The sequence below is a fragment of the Zootoca vivipara genome, chromosome 5, assembly GCF_963506605.1.
Source record: "Zootoca vivipara chromosome 5, rZooViv1.1, whole genome shotgun sequence".
Lineage (NCBI taxonomy): Eukaryota > Metazoa > Chordata > Lepidosauria > Squamata > Lacertidae > Zootoca > Zootoca vivipara.
Genome location: NC_083280.1, coordinates 94,860,630 through 94,881,430, shown reverse-complemented (window position 1 = coordinate 94,881,430; position 20,801 = coordinate 94,860,630). Strand labels below are relative to the sequence as shown.

The 20,801-nt window shown below is 44.1% G+C and overlaps 1 protein-coding gene across 6 annotated transcripts; it reads left to right on the top strand.

Moving 5' to 3' along the window:
- The first annotated feature begins 882 nt into the window (after window positions 1-882).
- PTHLH (parathyroid hormone like hormone) lies at window positions 883-14,361 on the top strand. Of its 6 annotated transcripts, none has more exons than XM_035138626.2 (4): window positions 883-1,262; window positions 3,564-3,691; window positions 9,931-10,353; window positions 14,002-14,361. In XM_035138626.2, exons 2-4 carry the CDS (start codon window positions 3,591-3,593, stop codon window positions 14,009-14,011), a joined length of 534 nt encoding a protein of 177 aa, XP_034994517.1. In that variant the 5' UTR covers window positions 883-1,262; window positions 3,564-3,590; the 3' UTR covers window positions 14,012-14,361. The 6 variants fall into 6 exon arrangements, with proteins under 6 accessions (XP_034994517.1, XP_034994519.1, XP_060131140.1 ...); XM_035138628.2 differs by having other exon boundaries at window positions 887-1,262; window positions 9,934-10,353; XM_060275157.1 differs by lacking the exon at window positions 883-1,262 and adding an exon at window positions 2,703-3,258 and having other exon boundaries at window positions 9,934-10,353.
- Window positions 14,362-20,801: the final 6,440 nt, after the last annotated feature.

The window sequence follows — 20,801 nt, the reverse complement described above, 5'->3', positions numbered from 1 at the left end:
AGCCCAAGTCACGTGACCCCAAGGTCCATCCACGGAAGGCTGGGGCTGCCTTACATTACTGGCTAAGTCAAGAGCAAACCAAAGTAGGAGCTCTTCCACCCCGCGGATATTAAGAGAGCCCCCCCCCCGCTTCCAGCAGTGACTCCGAGTCAGACAAACCGAAGCGCTTGACTGGTGGCTCCTCGAAATCCTTCAGGCGCTTTTCCTAGCTAGGTGGTCTGCTGAGACGCGCTCCGCCACCACTGTTCTTCATCCACACACCATCCGAGTACATAACCGTTTTACCCAAGGGGAAAAAAAGCTCCAGGGCTCATTTCTCCTATTCATCAGACCAAGACGTGAGGTCGGCTCTCAAAATGCACAAACTCCGCGTTCGGAAGCGCAGGAGTGCGATCAGATAAGCAGCGCATTCTGAAGGTCTGGCATCCTGCCTCGGCAGGCAGAGGAGCATTTCGCTTGCGCAAAAGACGCCGGCCGGCAGCAGGGGCCCAAACCCAAGAGCAGCGGGGCAGAAACCGCCTCAGCTCCGCTACTCCAGAGCGTTTTGGAAACAGCTGTGATGGAAGGGAAAGGAGGAATTCCAGAGGGATGCAATGGCAGGGAGGTGACGGTGACGGTGACGGTGCGGGAAGGAGCCCGGAATGGGATGCCTCATGGCTCCGGCATTCGTGTAGGTGTCCCGCGGGCCAATGGCGGCGAGAGCGAGAGGAGGCGAGCCGGAACTCACTCTCCCCTCCATTTGCTGGAGGGCACGACGGGGCGGTCGCCGTCCAACCAGATGGGGCTCTGGGGCCCCGTCCAGCCAGCCAGCCAGCCCTCCCGGGGGCCGCGCCATGCCCAGGCCCATTCAAGGCAGGCTGGCGCGGCGGTGCATCACATGCTCCCTCGAGGGCAGGCAGGGAAAAGGGGTTCTCCCATCCATCCCCACCCCGTTTCCGTATATATAGGAGGAGAATCCCTCTCGTTCCTCCAGTGACACAAAGAGCCAGAGAAAAGGAAGCACCTGCTCCTCTTATCTTATTTTAATTTTATTTGCATTTTGTTCAATTCTCCCATGCAAAATAAAAACTCCTAGGTTGGATTACTGGAGCTGGAAGGGGAGAGAGAGATTCCCTCTCCTGTGACTGGCTTGCTTTCTAGGGTGGAAAGGAAGGAGGGGAGAGAGACAAAATAAATTCTGGAAGCGACCGCTGAGAAAACCAACTTTGTTTTGGCCAGGCTGTTCTCTGAGAAGGCGAAGAGGAGAAGTGCTCAAGGAAAAGGTGAAGTAATGAATTCTGGGGGAACTTCAGTTTTCCAAATCTTTTTACACCAACTGTTTGTTTTTCCTAAGTCTGTAGCCTAATGAATGGGTCGGCAGCCCCACAGAAGATCTCTGGTGGTTTTCAGAGAGCAGCATTTCCTGGGCTAGGGGACAATGCAGAGAAAAGAAATCCGAGGACCGGTTGGTTTGTGCATTTGCCTCTGTTTGAATTGGCTGAGCAAGAGGCAGTTTGGAGCAAGGGAGCCCTGCCGCCTCTTTCAAAATCCCAAACAAATCCTGCGCTTCACTTGATTCAATATCTCTAGCTGGGGGAATTTGGTGTATTTAAAATATCTCATTGTTACACTGGAGGCAGGCTTGTGATGTAGTCCTACGGTAGAATCATAGAGTGGTAAGATTTGGAAGGGACTCTTTGGCCCAGTGTGGGACTCGAACCCACGACTCTCAAGAGCCCCAGGATCTACTGACCGAGCTGTCGGGAAACAAGTTCCTAGAACTGGGTGTGTGTTGGATGGTGGGGATGAAGACTCCTACTGGGAAAATGTATCCATTAAACTTCCCCTATTAAGCAGGAGGCGGAGGCGGGTCCATTCTTCCAAGTTCCATTGAACTAAATGGCGTGGCTCCCATTCATTCCAATGGGGCTGGTGAAGGAGCAGAAGCAGCGCCACGGAGGCCCGCTGGCGGAAGGCGGCTGGCCAGGGGAGGCCCGCCCAAGACATGTCGGCCCCTGAGGCGGCGCCAAAAGGGCACCAGGGAAGACCCTGAAAGACTGGCAGCAGGCTATGGCGCTTTGCCTGACGGGCCCGCTCCCCTTGCCTCACCAAGCTGCTCGCTTCCACGAGGGAAGCGATCACCTGGGGCGGCAGGATCCAGCGGGGCCTCAGATCCTGAGGGGTCTCTGGATCCCCGGCTTTGCTCCCGAGGTGGAGAAATGCCCTTTGGTGCTTCGCCGCCTCAGGCGCCCAAATGTCTTCCTCGAAAGCCTCTCGTCAGCCGGGTCGGACGCTCTCGGGTCGGACGGAGCCCACCGGCCGTGGCGGCGGCGACAGTCCCCAGCCTTCCCGCGGGGGGGGGGAGGGTCCCGGACTTCGCCTGATTGGAACCCGCTGGGCTGAGGAGAAACTTCTTGGCATCTCCCTCCCCACGAGGGCTGGGCCTGGGGTTCTCTTTCGCGCGGCCGCACCTTGGTCCCCGCGGGGCTGGACGGGAGATCCCCGGCGCTCGAGGCCTGGCCGCCTGGCTCCAGCTGCTGCCAGCTGCTCTTTGGGACTCCGGCGAGCGGGCGAGCGCGAAACCCAACTCCGAAGCCCGAGCCCTTTCTCACGCGGGCGCAATTGGGCCTCGGGGAGGTGGGGGGAGAAAAGGCCGCCCCAAGGAGCCCATCCGAGCAGCGAGGGGGGCTGAGGAAACCGCATCGACACCTGCGGCGGAATGAGGCCGGGGAGATCTCGGAGGGCAAGGACAGAAGGACTCGCCACCACTCTAGGCTCGCTCTCTGTGCGCGTGCAAGTAGAGAACCCTCGTTGCACGCAGAAATGTAGCGCATCAGGGACCAAAGCTTTCACGCCACCTCCCCGCCTCCTGCCCTGAGGGATTTTCTGCTTGCGGGGAGGTTGCTTTGAAATGCGAAGTGCTCCTCGCAATACGGAAAGGCGCGGTCCATTCTGCTGCCTTCTCCCTCACGGCCGTCTGCTTGCGGGGATAACCCCGATTTTGCATCCCACGAGCTCCGAGGACCCAGAGGATCTTGCTGGCGGCCGGGCGTGGGAGGGGGCGCTCTTCCGCCGGCAGCGCTGGGGTCTCGGCCCATGTTCCCCGGCCAATGCCTCCTCCTCCTCCAGCAGGTTTCCCAGAGGCGGCGGCTCTCTCCGCTGCCTCCCTCCTCCCTTTCGCATCGCTTTGCGTGCGCGCGCGTGTATGTTAGTAAGTACAGTATTGCAAGCAGAGAAGACAACTTGCCGGAAGCTCCTGACCTGAACCCTGATTTCTAGGTACTGTGCCTTTCTCTCTCAGGACGGACTGGAGAGACACGCATCCCTCCCTCCTGGCCAGTTCAGGGCTGTCCTGGGACACAGAATCGACGCCCAGCGGCGGCTCCTTGGCACTCTGCTCGCTTTAAGCTCAGAAGATTGCTCTGGATTTTGTGTGTGTGTGTGGCGGGGGGATGGGGTGGGAGGGACGAAGTGCGGAATCCACGCGTGGTACCTCCGTCTCTGCTTCAAAGGGCTCGCAGTTCCAGTGCGTCTCACATACCCACGCGCTTAGGAGCAAAAACTTACCGTGTCTTCCTTCGCAGGTTCCAAAGACTCCCAGCGAAGCGACGATGTTCCCCAGGCTCTTTCAGCAGTGGAGTTTCCTGGTTTTCCTACTGAGTTACTGTGTACCCTCCTCTGAGAGATCGCTGGAAGGGAATAGCCGCAGACTGTAAGTTCCAGTTTGAACTTCCTCTCCTCTATCATTACAACTGGAGTAGCTGGGGAGAAAACTTTGATACAGCAACAGCTCTGATCTCCTCTTTCTAACAGTGGCATTTCAGCTTTTCACAGGGAGAAGTTCCTGAAACTTCTTAAATCTTATGAAGTCATTGGTCAAAGATACAGATTTTATTCAACCTTTAAAGACTAATAGCAATAAGGACAAGTTTAATTTTAGAAAAATAACAGATAAGGAATTCTCTCTTTCACTGCTTCCAGTTTTTTTAAAAGTGTGATTATGAAGACTGTTTGGGGACAGCATAATATTTGGAAGAGTTGAGAACAGTGATGGGGGTGGGAAGAATCTCACGCAGTGATTCTTGGCAATGCATAAGAGGAAAAAATTGCTGTCCTTAAAGGACACGGGGTGGGGAGCAGCGCCTCACTTGTGTACAATTACAAATATACACACAGACAGTATTCATATTACAGGAATGCTACAATAGCAGACACACTATAGACTTCAGATGTGAAAATAGGGCTATAGGCATGTTGGCCTAGGTCCCAGCTACACTGTGGGAGAATATACATGACTCTTACCATATATCACAGTTATTGCCTTCACCCAACTTGGTACCGTGCCAGTTAACATTAACTCTCTGGTCCAGAATTAAATATCTGATTTAGCGAGAGAAGTTTTGAGATAAGAGAATCTGAGAAAGAACCCAAACATGTATGCTCCCCCACTGCCCCCATGTTTATTAATATGAATCATATGCCTGCATATGTGGTTACAAACTGATGTTCAATAGATTTCTAGTTACTTAAGATCCTGGTCCTGAAATCTCTTTATGCTGGCTTAATTCTTTGGAAGGGGAGTGTCCAATAAGTTCAGAAGCCAGTTATAAACCAACAATTTTAGGAAACCATATATTCCATAAACTTAGAAGTAAAAGTGCTGCTTATTACCTTTACGCTGTTTTATTGCTTTTATTTCTGTTTTTAGGCTCTATTTTTATATTAGTGATTGATGTTTCTGGGGGTGGCATCCAAATACCATGAATAAAAGTCAGTAGATTGTTTATATAAGTGATCAGATGCAGATGTAACTTGCCTGATGCAGTACATTGATTGTTGGGATTATTAATAATAAATCCATTCAAATTTGGTTGGAAAACACATGCATGAACTTTGTCCCAAAAGGCAAACTTTAAACCTCCTTGAGCAATGTGGGTAGAGAACACTGTCCTGAAGATAAAGCTAAAGGACATTCTCTTCCCCTTGTTAACACTAGTTACGTCTTTTACTTGGAAATGCTGTGTGGTATTCAGCTAACTTTTACTCAGATTGGGCATATCAAAATTAATGAACATGTCAAAGTTAGGTCCATTTCAGCTGATCTGCTGTGAGTAAAACTAAGTTGAATGCCACCCCATGCTTCTCACTGCAGCTAATAAGAAAATCCATGTTTGGATTTGTGTTGAGCCTTTCTTTGGAACCAGTCCTATATATCTTTCTATTAATCAGGGCTCCCTTTCTTCTGAGGCAATGCTCCCCACCATGAATCTCTGATTATTCCCTCTCCACTAAATATTACCAAGGCAAAATTCACAGTCACACACCCCTTGGTGCTAACCCAGACTGAGTCACTGCGTTTCGAAGTGATATTGCTGAACAAAGCCCACAAACAACAACAGCCTGCCATATTACAAAGGACAGCTGTTTTGAGTTGATTGGTAACTTAGTTTGGTAGGCTATAGACTGAACGCAGCAAGCTGCCAAAAACAGATTTGGTCCCCAAGACCGTAGCCTCTACCTGTCCTATAGTGCTAACCCCAAGCCAACCTCCAACTGTGGAATGAAAGAGCAAATTGTGGCAGAGGGGTTTCACAGGAGTCTGTAAACACGAGAATGCCACCAAACCCACAAAGTACCTTACAGATCAGTAAACATTCTAGCAATAGAAAGTTTCTTGGCATGTATTTTCCTAAAGACTCCAGGAGGAGAAGGCAAACTGCAGTTCTGAGAAGCGGGCTTTTTCGAGGCAGTGAAAGAGAAATTGGGCCAGGGCGACTGTTTGAAGTTATGGTGATCAAGACATCAGGAGTGGACACTTTTCTAATGATGACTGGTTAACCATTTTTCCTTTGGGGATTTGCAGTTTAACCCAACCAGTGTGTTTATGATGCTGAATTCATAGCAGTCAGTACTGTGTACATGAGATTGAATGATAGTTCTGTGAATGCGGCATACAATGTATACAGTAATTTGTGTGGGTACTTCTGGGCAGCGAGAAACCATAAGCTCTCAACTCTTCTCTCAAAATTGCTTACCACATGTTAGCATTGCATTAACTGCATCTGGTTTGGGGTCAGAATTCTTTCATTTTACATGGCTTGCAGGCTGGAAGGGACCTCTAGTGGGTTATCCTAATAATTTCGAAATCTTCAATCTTTCTGTTTTTAGGAACTCAACAAGTAATCCACTCCAGTGATTAAAGTTTAATAGTTTAATCTTTTTCCAGTCCATACAGTTACATGGAATGGGAGAAATAATTACATTTCTTATAGCCTGTGTTATGGTTCTATTATTATTATTATTATTATTATTATTAAAAAGACATCATTTACTAGGGCCTCCCCAAGATGTTCTGGTTCCTGCTGGGGTGGGGTATTTAAAGAGTGTGGGATGACCTTTCTTCCCACCACGTCCTCTTTTTGGCCGCAAATTACTATTTCTTAGAAGCATTTACAGTTGCAGCCTACACACTGGTTCAACACACTGAATGTTTATTTTAAAACAATTACAGTAACTGGGTCTGTGAACTACGTAAATGCACATGAATGTCAATCTAATATAAATGCAGAGGGGCAAGCTGTGCATTTTTATTTTTACTTTAAAAGGGGTTTGTGTGCATGCATGCATCTCTCTCATACACCATTTTAACTAAATTAGACGAGAAGAGGGTGGAGAGATGAGAGTTAGAGAGACCAAGGTGGGCAAGGTGAATTCTTCACATTTATTTGGAAGGGTCAGCCAGGTTTGGCTTCTGAATTTTTAATAAAGTATCTAATTTTGGGGATTGTTAAGAAGGGAGAAGGTTTCTCATGAAAGCATCCTGAGAAATTCTGAAAGCACTGCAAGAAATGTTGCTTTGGACAGACTGGCAAATATGATAAAAATAGTAGCTAAGAACTAACTGGACCCTTTAACACTACAATTTTAAGGGTACATGTTTTAATGCAGTGCGTCAAACTGCTTGAGGTACATGCCTTCTCTTCAACCCTTTTGCCTTCCCATGAATCTACATGATTTGTTTGGTTTTAGGTTCATGAGTACACCTCTAATGTTAATGCTTGCAGTGTTTGAAGTGACCTTTAAGTGAAGGGACTTCCACACTGTAACTAAGCTATTGCAGTTTTTGAGCTGAAATCACAGAGAGTTTCATCAGGCCTGTATAAACTATTTTAGTCAGTGTGAGAGGTGTTACACTTTGGTAACATCAACAAGGTATCAATTAGTACACATGACTTTCATTAAAATGTTAAAACTGATCATATCAATGGGATTCTCACTTGGAGGGTATGAAGGCACTATTTTCCCAGCTCTGTTGCTGCCAGGGGCTTCCTAGTTTGCAGCTCAGCCTCTTAGCCACTTAGGACAGATCAGGGCAGACCAAAGACCACAGGCAAGACCTTCTTATAACCCTTGACGCAACACTTTTAAATGAAGTTACTCCACACATGCAAGTCATCAAGTGATGAGGAATCAAGCTATGAGAAATTAATAAATGAACATCCATCCAAGTGGTGATGGGGTGGTAATAACATAGATTTCATGTTGGTATTTAAGACCTCTTGGCCTCTGCATGTTACACAGAAAATTGCCGGTCTCTACATTCAAAATAGTCGCTATGGAGATCAATGCACCAGGCAGCAAGTTGATATATGGTTCTTCTTGCTGCCATATTTCTTGATAAAATAGATCAACATGCCTACCTCATTAAGAAACAGAGTAGTGACATCTGTTGACTTGACCAATAGGAGTCTCCTCATTCATAATATGATATAATACGTTTTGTGCAATAACCATGTGAATGTCTCAGCGCATTCCACTACTAGCAGACTGGAAGGACAGCTACTTGTGGCACCTTTGGGATCCACAATCCCACTTCCCTTTTTCTCCTGTGAGTTCACAATGCATCCACCTTGCCCTGAGGCAGAAACACACATTTTCCCATCATTAATTACTTCCCAGGCAACGCTTAGATCACTTGTTGGATCACAGTATGGTTTCTGTGGACCACATTTTCTTAACTCCCTTGTTATTCCAGTCTGCACTGCTTGCAAAATGCCTGGTTAAACCATTGCTTAACTAGCCTAGAATTGAGGAAGCTCAGAAAATGTGATATAGACTGCTCCTGCTGTATAAAAAAGTAGTTTAGGAAAGTATTATGTACATAGAAACAAATTAAGAGTGCCTAAAGGATGGGTGCTGCTGAGGAAAAGTGGTTAATAAAGAATATAATACTGAGGCATTGAGAAAATCTGACATCTAGGCTAGCTTGGAACATGTATGCCAGTATTCTACCTGAGAGATGGCCAGCTGATAAATAGCAGACCAAATATTCCCTTCAAATCACTCACCATCCAAAGTGCTTTTATTCAGTCCCTAGTAGTGCTACTAGATTATAATCAAGAGATGGTAAGTGGTTTGCCAATGGCTTAACTTCAAAGAAAAATAAAAAGGCATTTTTTCAAGTGGAAAGAAAGAGCTAACCCATGTGGCAACTGCCTCCAGATTTTCACATCAAGCCCTGTCTATAGTTGGGTGCATGTGCACCATGCATGAAATCGTCCTTGCTGCTCCATAAATTTATTATGGGGCCTGACCAATGATGAGGTTGATTCATTTGGCAGCATACACGTCTGAGTCACAGACTACCACCTGAAGAGTAGAATGCCCCAGAGAACATAGAAGCTGGTCATCCTGTTCCAGTAACTGAAAATCATAAAAACAGGTTGATACGTCCTCAGCACATGGTCTCCTTTGGATCATGTTCTGGTGACAAACTACAAGAAAGAAGATTCCACCTAAACATTAGGAAGAACTTCCTGACAGTAAGAGCTGTTCAACAGTGGAACTTGCTGCCAAGGAGTGTGGTGGAGTCTCCTTCTTTGGAGGTCTTTAAGCAGAGGCTTGACAGCCATATGTCAAGAATGCTTTGATGGTGTTTCCTGCTTGGCAGGGGGTTGGACTGGATGGCCCTTGTGGTCTCTTCCAACTCTATGATTCTATGACACAGCTCTTCACCAAGTACTTGTTCCATCTACATACAAAAAAACCCTCCCCATACTTTAGAAGGGGGAGGGGCTTGCCATGGTCTGCACTCAGCAGTAGATTAGTCAACAAAGCATCTCCACTGAGAGAACAAATACGTTAGCGTCGAAGGCAAGGCCCTATAATTAATCTATTCATAAAAGGTGTGTGGAACATTAATGCTTTACAACCTAGATTTCTTTTAAACTAAAGGAAGTGCCTATCTCAGAAATGCATGCATGATGCGTTTGCGTAAGAGCATTTCTAAGGACCATTTTGATATTACAGCAGTGGAGTTGCTGCTGCAATGTGTCTCTTCCCTGGGCTACTCTGGTGACATCAGAAGGATGAGGTCACTTGGGAAAAGGCCACAACAGAGATTGACAACATCCCAGCATTGTTCTTCCTGAAAATTAGAATGCTGGCATGGAAATGAGTCATGCTAAGTCATGCACATGATCTCAGACTTCACTGCTACCAGAGTGGTGCAAGAAGGAGACATTTTCCACTGGTCCATATCATAAAGTTTATGTCAGAAGGCACCCTGACATAAGACTGCTTGGGGGATAATCTGTTTGGAAATATTTGCCCATATTAAGTCAAAGAGCGCATAAGCTGAATTTTTATTCCCCTACAATACATTACGTCCATGTCTTTTGCAACTTTATGTGGTTGTCTTTGATAGCCAAGACTGCTCAATAGGTTGAGTGTAAGATAATTAGCAAATTATTTCAATTTTAGATCTCCTATTTCTGTAAGGAAAAGTGAACCAAAAGTAGCTCATGTCCAAGGAAATGCTTTAGAGGTGCTTTAGAGGAAATGCTTTAGAGGTGGAAGATTTCACTGTACCCAAAGAGAAGGAATAGGTAAACTGACTTAGCAACATTTCATTTTTCTCTAATTGAAGTGTGGATTTGCTTTTTTTCCAAGCAGCAAAAGGACAGTATCAGAATACCAGCTGTTGCATGATAAAGGAAAGTCTTTGCAAGATATTCGAAGACGAAACTTCCTGCAAAATTTAATTGAAGGGGTTAACACAGCCGAGATCCGGTCTATGTCAGAGGTATCACCAAACCCTAAACCTGCCACCATCGCAAAGAATTATGCTGTCCGGTTGGGCAGTGAAGATGAAGGCAAGTGCCTGACTCAAGAGACCAACAAAGCCCAGACGTACAAAGAGCAGCCTCTTAAGGCTCCAGGAAAGAAAAAGAAAGGAAAGCCCGGGAAACGTAAAGAGCAAGAGAAGAAAAAAAGGAGGATTCGTTCAGCCTGGTTCAGCTCAAGAGGGTCTGGAAGTGAAATGACACAGATCCCCCTCTTGGACATCTTTGGAACTACAAATATCAATACAAGGTAATACTCTTCAGCCTTAATGCAGAAGGCAAGAATTTAAATGTCCAGGGTCTACCCAAGACAATAGGATGCCCAAAGTGGAAAACTTTAGGCATCCTATTGTCCAAGTAATTAACATGGGCAAAATGCACTGCAAAGTTCTCCTATGCAAACTCCACTGATGCAAACCGGAGATGTGCAAGTGAGTCTTGCCTCCAGCAGTTACACCTTGCCTCATGGTATGACCATCTCCAATCCCCATTTTTCCTACATCACTTAGAGGGTGAAAAATATTAAGCGACTTCCTCTCCTACAAGAGCAGTAGCTCCCCACTTCTTTAAGGTAATTTGGTGTTTGCCTTTGAGTCAGTTCCTCAGCAGCAAAGTTACCTGGACAAAACTCCAAGCTCTTAGGTCCCTCTTTACGGAACTAGTAACTATGTAACTACTATATTTACTAGTCAAATTAATTGCAGAGAGATTTGTATTTGTGCTAGGAGAAAATCAAGCCCTTTACAACTTCTGCACCTTTTAAAAATGCAACACGGTTTTTCTAAAATGAGAGGCTTTTCGAATTTTAGGATTATGAGATGATAGTCTACCTTATATCTTCCACAGATATAAAAAGTAAGCTAAGTTCCCCCCTTGCCTTTAACAATTTGCACCATTTTTTTAAAAAAGAAAGAAAACCTCACTGTTTGTATCCTTAGGGGAGAACATGGAAAGTTTCTCTTAGTAATATCTGCTAACACCGACCAGCCTTTCTGCCATAATATTTTCCCTGCCATTAGGACTTGTTAGTTCAGTTCCAATTTTGCTGCCAGCTTGTCAAACAATTACACTGCTGCTGAAAAATGTGGAGCATTGCCCCAGGGGTAGAGAAACATGTTTCTCTCATGTATGACAAGCTTCTTAAAAAGAGTAAGTTTAAGAGCTACAACTTTGCACAGATTCCATATCATCATTTTCTGAAAGAATTGTGAAAGTTCTCATTCTTTCACTCACCTTTAACTCAAAGAAAATATAGTGATTTTTATTTCACCCAAAGATTTCAGGATTAGACATTGCAAAATGGAAATTCTAAGCATGCTTACTCTGAAATTCAAGAGTTCAACAGGAGTTGCTCTCTAACAGATGTGCTTCTTAGGGTTGAATCTTATTTTCTTACATTTGTACCCTACCTTTCTTCCAACGGTCTCAAAGCAAATAGCATGGAGAGATCCCTTTTTAGCTAGTATATAGACTACTGACTTATTTGTAATATTAGACATTCAGTTTGCAGCAACAGGCAAATTTAACAACTATTTATATACTCCTGACACAAGCATTACCAGTCTCCTATAAATATGTGGAAACGTAATAAACAGAGGAGGTAATATTTGGGTTCCTGTGTGGGCAACGCCTACAGATACACAAGGTGTCACTTTTGTATGATTTGAACTGTAGGATTGGCCTAATCTTCATGTAGGCGACTTACTATTCACAATAACCCATTCCCCAAAATTTTCTAAGTTTATTCTTAGGACTTGCATTTCTACAGCATTTCTATCCACGTTTGTGTCTGTGTTGTCTTTTTTGTGGCAGTCCTTTTTATTTTTGCTGTCCATGGTCCATTTTGCTGTCCATTTTGTCCTAGCACCTACAGAGCTTCAACCACTATGAGTACTGGCACCACATTTTTTTCCAAGAGAAAAACTGTCTGTCTGTTTCAGTGGTAAAACAGCCTTCCATTGGTGCAATGTGACTTCCCCTTCTTCTCTCCCCTGCAGCTCCTTTGGACCACCTTTCAGGGGAGGGTGCAAGGGATGGAGAAGAAGGGGCGGTTCCATCACATTCAATCCACTCATGCGATGTTGGATGTAATCCATTGTGTTCTATTTTGCAACATTTGAACCAACATTGCTGTGTCCAAAGGACACCCAAAATGCTCAAAGTGTTTCTAGATTGGGGCTTGTCACAAAACATTTTTGTTTTCAGTATAATAGTTTACGAGTATTATAGGCCTGTAAGGACTTTGAATACTTGAGATATTTAAAACATATCTTTTAGGAAAGGAAGTGATTAAGCACAACAGCAAAATCCCTTCTCTGCCAAATAGAATGTAGAATTTCAGCTTCTGAGCTCCCAAAGCAGCTTTACCTGATGCAGTGCTAATAAGGGAGCAAAGGTACATGTTCCCACCCTGTTAATCAAGTGACAATCAACCTTAAAGACTGGTAGAACATTTCCAGGAACTGTGACTTCAGTTATCTTTTCATGATATACCTCTGCTTTCCCCCTCAAATTGCAGATTTTAAAATGCTTTCAATTACAGTGGTACCTCAGGTTAAGAACTTAATTCATTCTGGAGGTCCATTCTTAACCTGAAACTTCTTAACCTGAGGTACCACTTTAGCTAATGGGGTCTCTCGCTGCCGCAGCGCGATTTCTGTTCTCATCCTGAGGTAAAGTTCTTAACCCAAGATACTATTTCTGGGTTAGCGGAGTCTGTAACCTGAAGCGTCTGTAACCCAAGGTACCACTGTACTTTCCTCATACGCAGTATAAGAGAAATCAAAGTGTGAACTTGTCCCAATATAGTGCAGCCAGCATTCAAAGTGATTGTTTAATTTGATCAAGGTAGTAAAAAATCACAAACCTGGACATGATTGTTATTTATACACTCTGAAGAAAGGAGGTGCACTTAACGGTCTAAGGCAACGTCTAATGTACGGGCCATGGTGCTCCAAGCTGAAATTCTCTTCATTCTCCAAAAAAAGAGTCAAACATGTTGAAAGCTTGCATATAATAACTTGCAATCTGCTCATCACTTCCATTTCCCATGGATTTGTGTGTCTTATGTCAGGATCTTAGGTGAATAAAGAAAGCTGCTTGAGGGCTGATGTGTGAAAATCCTCCAGCTTGGCAGAATGACACAGAAAACCAGGCCACCACAGCTTTGCCTAAAGGCTGTTTGCTCATCTTTGTTAAATGGTCACCTATAACCCACCCCTATTCCTTCATTTGGCTGTTTTGGTTCTTTCTCCCGGTCCATTCCCCATTTCTCAAGTTGTAAGCCAGTCACTCAGCTTGGGAACACAGCTCCAGATGTTGTGCACAGATATCCCCAGAAATGGGAACAGACTTTTCTGAAATATATCTCAAAGGCAGACTGGAGAATTACAGGTCTGAGCAGAATAAATCTTTGCCCAATGGCCACCCTCAGCAGGAAATGTAAAATAAGTAACAAAGAAGGAACAGATCTTGAACAGGATGTCATACTCAAACATAGGAAGCAAAGCTCAACAGGCCTGAATGGAACTTGGCTGCCTAGCCTGGATTTGGAAGGTGGATTTTTCACAATACCTAGTTTTAGATTTGTTTTAGTAGCACCATATTAAATTGTGATTAAAATGTGATGCATTGCTAATGACTGTGCATTGAGGGAGGGGGTCTGAGGAGAGACCCAGCTGCAAAGTATCAGCTACTTGGAATTGATCTCTAATACTTCACATTGCTAGTTTCCTAGTACTGAAAGCCATGCACAGTAGAGACTGAACAACAAAAATTCCAGAGTTGTTCATCATCTCTTCCAACAGGCACACCCTGTTGTGAGACTATAAATGTTGTGTCCAATTATTTTGTATGGGAAAATATTAATCCCCCCCGTTTCTCTTGCCTTTCTTTGCAGGAGGCGTTGACATCATCAGCTGAGATTTTTGGAAAACACACTGCAGTATTCTGTAATAGTCAACATATGGAAAGTGTTAGAATTATTTATTATCTGTAAATATTGTAAATGTATCAGAATAAAACGTTGGCCACAGATGCTCTCCAAAACTGCACATTTGAACATTGTGAATATTGGGAGATTCTTTTTGTGCAAAGACAATTCTTGTTGTCCATTTACCATAATTTATTTTGTTGAATGATGTATTTATTTCCATGAACGTTTATCTTGGTGCTGCTGACTTTCTATAATTTTTGTAACATAATGCACTTTAGATATACATTATGTCTTTTGTTGATACAACATAAATAAATGGTTCCTTTTTTATTGGTTTTAATGAGTTGCCTAAGTACAATTGTTTAAAAAACAAACAAATCTTCCATGCATGCATAAAAGGCGGTATTTTTACAATTATTTTTTAAAAGACCAATAAAATATAATGTAGTTAAAATCACATTATGACTCAGAGGGAGAAGTAGTGTGTCCTCTTAAGATCTCAAGGACAAGGAACAATCATTTCCCCCTTTGCAGCATCTGAAAATAGTCTTCAAACCTAATATGTTTATATTGGTTTTAGTTCCATTTTCACATTAGTTTTTAGTTAGAAATCACTAACGGTGTATCTGCCCTTAAGGCAGTGGAGAAGCTGAGCTGGTGGGAAAGAATTCCGCACAGGAGGATGTGCTTCAGTCTTACAGGGCTTAGATGGAAACACAAGTCGATCTCCAAAAGTGTTAGTCCAGAGTTTCCCAAGGCAGAGCACAAGGGATGGAGACAGACGGAGGTCAGGCCGGAGGGCGGGGAGGAAGTTGTAGCTCCTCAGCCTTCATCCAGCAACAAAAACCTGGCAGAAAAATGCAGATGAGACCAAAGGGGCTTAATGCAAGCCAGGAACATGTAAAGTCTGTGTTTTTATAAATCTCCCATTAGAATTTCCCACCTCATTCCAAGTTTATTTCCAGATGCTGCTACTTCTATTACACAGGAATATACTAAAATACTCAGTAGATTCTTCCTTCCCTACAGAGTTTATTGGAGGTACAGTTTGGTCTCCCCCAATATCTAGGATGCCGATTCTGATGCCTCCTTGTCTTAGGACATAGGAGTGGCTGAATGCATGGAGAATGTGTGACTTTGGGTAGACCAGCTATTCCAAGCCCAGTTTGGATTCACACACAATGTATCCTAGTTCCAAGATAATTGATTAGGCCTTGAGGACTGGTGGATACAGTCTTTGTTGCCTATTGTGGGTAAATCATCATTGAGAAACAAGATGACAGCTCATATTTCAAGTGTCTTGACATGCAGCTCAATCCTATCTGTATTTCCCCAGAAGCAAATTCCACTGATTTCAATGAAGCCTAATCAGAAGTACACATGCATTAGATCACAGTCTTAGACTAGTTTAGGGGAGCTAACAGACACCCAGATAAATGTGCCAGTCTTTCAAATCGCGCCAGTTCCTCCAAGCCAGCAGCCTACCCTTGCAGGTCAGATATACACTGCAGTAGATTGCTTCTTGCCAGCCAGCTGCACAGCTTACTGCCCAAGTAGAAACTGCCAAGCGGATTTTGCTGCTGCCATATGCACAAGTGGAAGCATGTAGGCGTCAGCTGCAAATTCCATTAGCTTAGCGTAGTCACCAGCCAAAAGTCATTAAAAGTCAGCAATAAAGCTGTATAGAGGGATCCTTTTCATTTGGCACAACATGGTAATATTCCCACAATTCTTATCACACATATGCATGCTTGTTTTGTATATACACACATAGTACACACATTTATTCCCATCGTATTGTTAGAAATGAGTTTTTAAAGAAATGGTTTAGGACTAGTGCTGCCTCTCTGTGTGCCTATTTGAATCTTAGGCTGAATGAGGCTGCTCCCCCTCCATTTCATTTCCAGCAGAGATCCTTCAGGGAGGCCAAGGGGGGGAGGGGCCCCAGGTAATCAACTAGCTACATATTTAGAGGATAAAATTGCTCAACCTGTCTTAACCACATCGAGCGCCGTGGCACAAAGGTCCCTCCGCCGCTGCCCCCGGATTCACCGCAGATGCGGAGGAGGGACATGGCACGGGCGGGGCGGGCGCCGAGGGTGGGCTGGTCTGCCTGGTCATCCTCCGGGGCGCCGCCTCCTCCTCTGGCGCGGAGGCTTCTGCTGGGGGGGGGGGTGCCACGCAGCACCCGGCCTCTCGTTCTCCTCATGCCCCCACCCGACCCACCAGGCCGAGGCTTCTGGAATATCATTAATGGTGAGTGGTTGATCAAATAAGGACGATTATTTTAAAAGGAAAAGGTACCTGTAAGGTACTAACCCTGGTTTGAGTCAAGTCTCCTGCAAATGATATTAACTTCTTCTTTTAAAGTCATGCACCTTTCGGACTAACTTCTCAGAAACCCATCACCTAATCACCTAAAATTAATATACAAACAGGTAATAAACAAACTGACTTTTATTCTTCTGTTCTCTAATACACAAGGATCCTGTATGCTTCACTTAGCAACTGCTTAATTTTAATTTTTTTTAAAAAAAATGTAGGATCAGTCATTCTTTTCTTTGTCAACCTGACATCTGAACAACACCTAGTAGAGCCTAATCCATTTAAGTCTGCGTGCTTCATTTATAATCCATTTTAAGACCATATCAAGTCAACATTTTCTCTCCCACTCCTCAACCTGATGAAAAAAATGTTTTCTCACTATTTGTGACCTTTTGACTGGTCCTAATAAAGGTATTGTCTTGTTGAAATGACCCCAAGAAGCTTCCCTGGAAATAAATGACAGTTTAGTATTTTATACCAAGAGATGCAACTGAAGTAGTCAAAATACTAAAGGAGGTGGACCACAATTTAATCTGGGGTCTCTTGGTCAAAGTCCCGTTGGTCCTCTGAACATCCCCTGTGAGATGATGGAAAGTCACAGGCCACAGGAGAATGGCAGAATTCTTCGTTAACATAATTTGACAAATGATGTAATGCACTGTTTCCAAACCTGTGACAGGAAAGGCTTACTTTTTTCCTAGGGGTGAACCAGGTACCGTAAAGACACATTTTTCTCTTTGGGCACAAGTCACTGATCTGGGCATCCCTCCTGGTTGGAAGGAAGCTAGTTCGAAGAAACATGAAAAAGGGCAACCTCCTCTAGGGGGTGGTAAATCTGCATTAGGAGTAATCCTCTCCAACATAGAGAGAGAATTACCTGCCTCTTGCAGAGGCTGAGTGGGAGGGAGGCCAGAGCAGAGAGTTGTGGAGAGATGCAGGGGGCAGCTTCTCTTGAGGCCCACACCAGAGGCTTTTCATTAAATTTATAGACTGGTTTTCTGTGGTAGGCCAGCCACTCTCTCACGGCACACTGATGTAATGGCTCTGAATAGACTTCAAATAGTTCATAACAATGCCCCTAAGGAATTCTTAGAAGGGAATTGCTTGCATGTAGGTAGAGAGCCATGTTAGCTCCTGCTGTATTATCACAGTGTCAAATGTTAAGGCCAAAGTTCTTCTGTCTACATGGTCCATTTTGCTCATATTTTTGGACTTTTAATTCATTAGCTTTGATCACTGTCCAAACAGGATACTTGAGTCACTTGAGATATTTGGGAAGCTTCAAACATTTCCTTTCACTTAGAATTGAGTTTTTCTTTTCAGACAAAAGGAAAGTGGCAGATGTTTAAATATGATGGGTGTTGCCTTAAAAAAACAATGGCTGAACAAGATTAAATTATTGAAAGCCCACTGAACATACTCCTTGGTGTCCAAGTTTACTTCAAACATTGCTTTTCAGTGAAACTTCTTCCCATTCACACCCACCATCTGTTCACAGAGCTACAGAACTCTTGCAGAAGGGCAGATCTGAATAGTGCTCAAGAACTCCCTTGATGCTTTGATATTCTGTGCTGCAGGAAAGGATTAAGAGGTGTGCAGAAATTCAGCACTAAAGTGAACTGAGGACAGTCATTTATGGAAGGATTAATGTTTTGTATGCAGAAGGATCGTGGTCAGAATGGATTGCTAATGGCCTTGAAACAGCATAAATGGCAAGAAAAGCTCCAATTATTTTGGCACCAGTAGTGATTTTGAAATTTAAATAAAGCTGTGGATTCCCCTTATAAAACGATCAGTTATGGTTGACCTCAATGGATTTCAGGAAAGAGAATGTCCAGGAAGGTGACACAGCCACTTTGATCAGAGTCTTCCATTCAATTGTGCAATGTCCCTTTGTTAACAAGTCACCCACAGGAAATCAACTTCCTGAGTTCTTTCACTTCGGAGCCAGCTTCAAGAGACTGTAGAAGCTGCAGGCAACCTTAATGTAAAGCAAAAGGCAATTTCAGTTTCAGGCACTGAATGAAAAGAAAACAGCAAGTCTGCCACTTTTATAGAACTATGGTGGCCGCCATTCCTGAAAACGTATGTGCAGATCTGGCTGATGGAGAAAGGACAGAAAAGTTCAAGAGGTTGGACCATCGAAGATCAAACCTATCCATTCTTAAGGAAATCAGCCCTGAGTGCTCACTGGAAGGACAAATCCTGAAGCTGAGGCTCCAATACTTTGGCCACCTCATGAGAAGAGAAGAATCTGTCTGGCTACTGTTGGCAGCGCCATATAGGGAAGCTTGTTAAGGTTTACTGTTTTACTGTGCCTTTATATATGCTAGGAGCTTCACCTCTGCACTTGATCTTCCAATTCTGTGGTAAACTGTTTTCTCTCCCCTTTATGTTTTCTCTCCCACTCTGTTTCTTGCACCATCCTAACCCTTACCCTGCCTAGGATACACAATTCTCCGTATCCTACATGGTGGTTCTGTGGGTCCTCCTTCCCCATAAGGTTGCCTCCACATTCAGTTTTTCATCTCAACTGCAATCGAACCATTTCTTTGCTCCTCTCCCCCTACATGTGGCTGTCTGAACAATAATGATACTTAGCATTCATATGGCTGCTTTACAGCGTTCAAAGTGCTTCTTTACAACAGGATTGCAAAGGAAGGACTGGCGCTAACACAAAGTGGCTTGCCTGCCCGTCACACGATCAGAACCAAAGACCTCCCCACTGTCATCTATATCAGGACTGGGTAGAAAGGAGACTGGAATCTACTGACAGATCTCTGGTTGATTTGCAATAGATCTGCCAGGGTTTCTGACACCCAATAATTGGACAATAGTAAGTAAATTTATTTATTTTTAAAATATCTGGGAAGGCTTCACTGTTCCCCACCTTTAAAACAGGAGAATTACAGTGCAATCTTGTACATGAATATTCAGAAGTAAGTCCCATTGTTTTCAACATAATTTACAGGATTGCAGCCTTAATTGGTCACCCAAGCTTTGTGGTCGTCTGGTGGCCAATTTTAGAGTTTGTGTTAAAAACACTTGATCTGTAGTAACTCATGTGTAGGTATATGCACTTGGTATATGCAGGTTACCCGAGCTCAGAGAGTGCAGAGGTCACCTCCAGAGCCACTGTTTTTTAACAACCCAGATCCCATAAACCTGAAGTCTGCCCAGCCCAATCCATACTCCTGTTTCCATCAGATTACTTGATGTCTCTCAGATGGATGCATAAGTTGGTTTCATGTTCAATTACAGTCATTAAGGGACAAATACCTGTATTAACTGGTGCTTTACTGGCATTTCAGAAACAAGCACCATTTCCTTTCTTAACACCGTAACACAACTGTGTTATCTAGCACAGTGTTTCTCAACCAGTGTGCCTCCAGATGTTTTGGGACTACAACTCCCATCATTCCTGACCACTGGTCTTGCTAGCTAGGGATGATGGGAGTTGTAGTCCCAAAACATCTGGAGGCACACTGGTTGAGAAACACTGATCTAGCGACTGTAAAGCCCTTCAAGCATAGCAACTATGCATAGCAGTCTCAGTTCATGCTCCTGATCTCTTAGCCAACCACAAAGGGAGGGGGAGCTTGGCTGGGGTGCTCCAAGCCAGTAAGCAGGAGGAATATTGTAGTTATGGTATTTGAAAGTTTAAAATATCTTGTTATTCCAACATAAAACTTAGCCCTGGTGAAAGGTGCTGGAACAGTATCTCAGGATACTGTAGGCTTGTTTATACTGCAGCATGCTACACTGGCTCAAGCAGAGCAATCTTCCTGTGCTGCCATGGCATGCCTGAGTGGCTCAAATGTAAACTTTAATAAAGGAAAAAAATGGACCACCTCTAAGAAGGTGTTCTAATAAAGCGGGACATTTACAATCTTTAATATAGACTTGCCTAATTCTAAGTTTTGTATGCTACAACCTTTCCGTTAGAACCAAGGCATTGCACATCCATCACAACATACGACAATCATAAAACCAATTAACCTACAAAGCATTAAAAAAAACACAGCAACCCAACAATAGCAGCTAAAACCTTGAAGTTTCAAGATCGGAAAGTGAAAATTTGCTGGAACAGAACTGCTTCATCTTGGCACCTATGTACTCAAAGGCATCAGCCTGCCAAGCCTCACTTGACAGTAGAGAAGGCTCTACTCGGAACTATCATCACTTGAACATCCCAAAGGGGAGGTACCCAAATCAAAGCCCAACTTTCTTGCTGTCCAACCCTTCAATTCTTTTCCCCACCTGGCCATTCCTTCATACAAAGCAGACAAGCTGTGTGATGATTCAATGTTGTGGTTCTGTGTTATGACTATTGTCCCATTTGCTGGGCCTGCTTTGTTTTTTTGTATACCCAAGGTCAAGCTTGGATGTGGGGAAAATCCTGATCCATGATAATCTTCCTTTGCACAGATTGCCTAGTC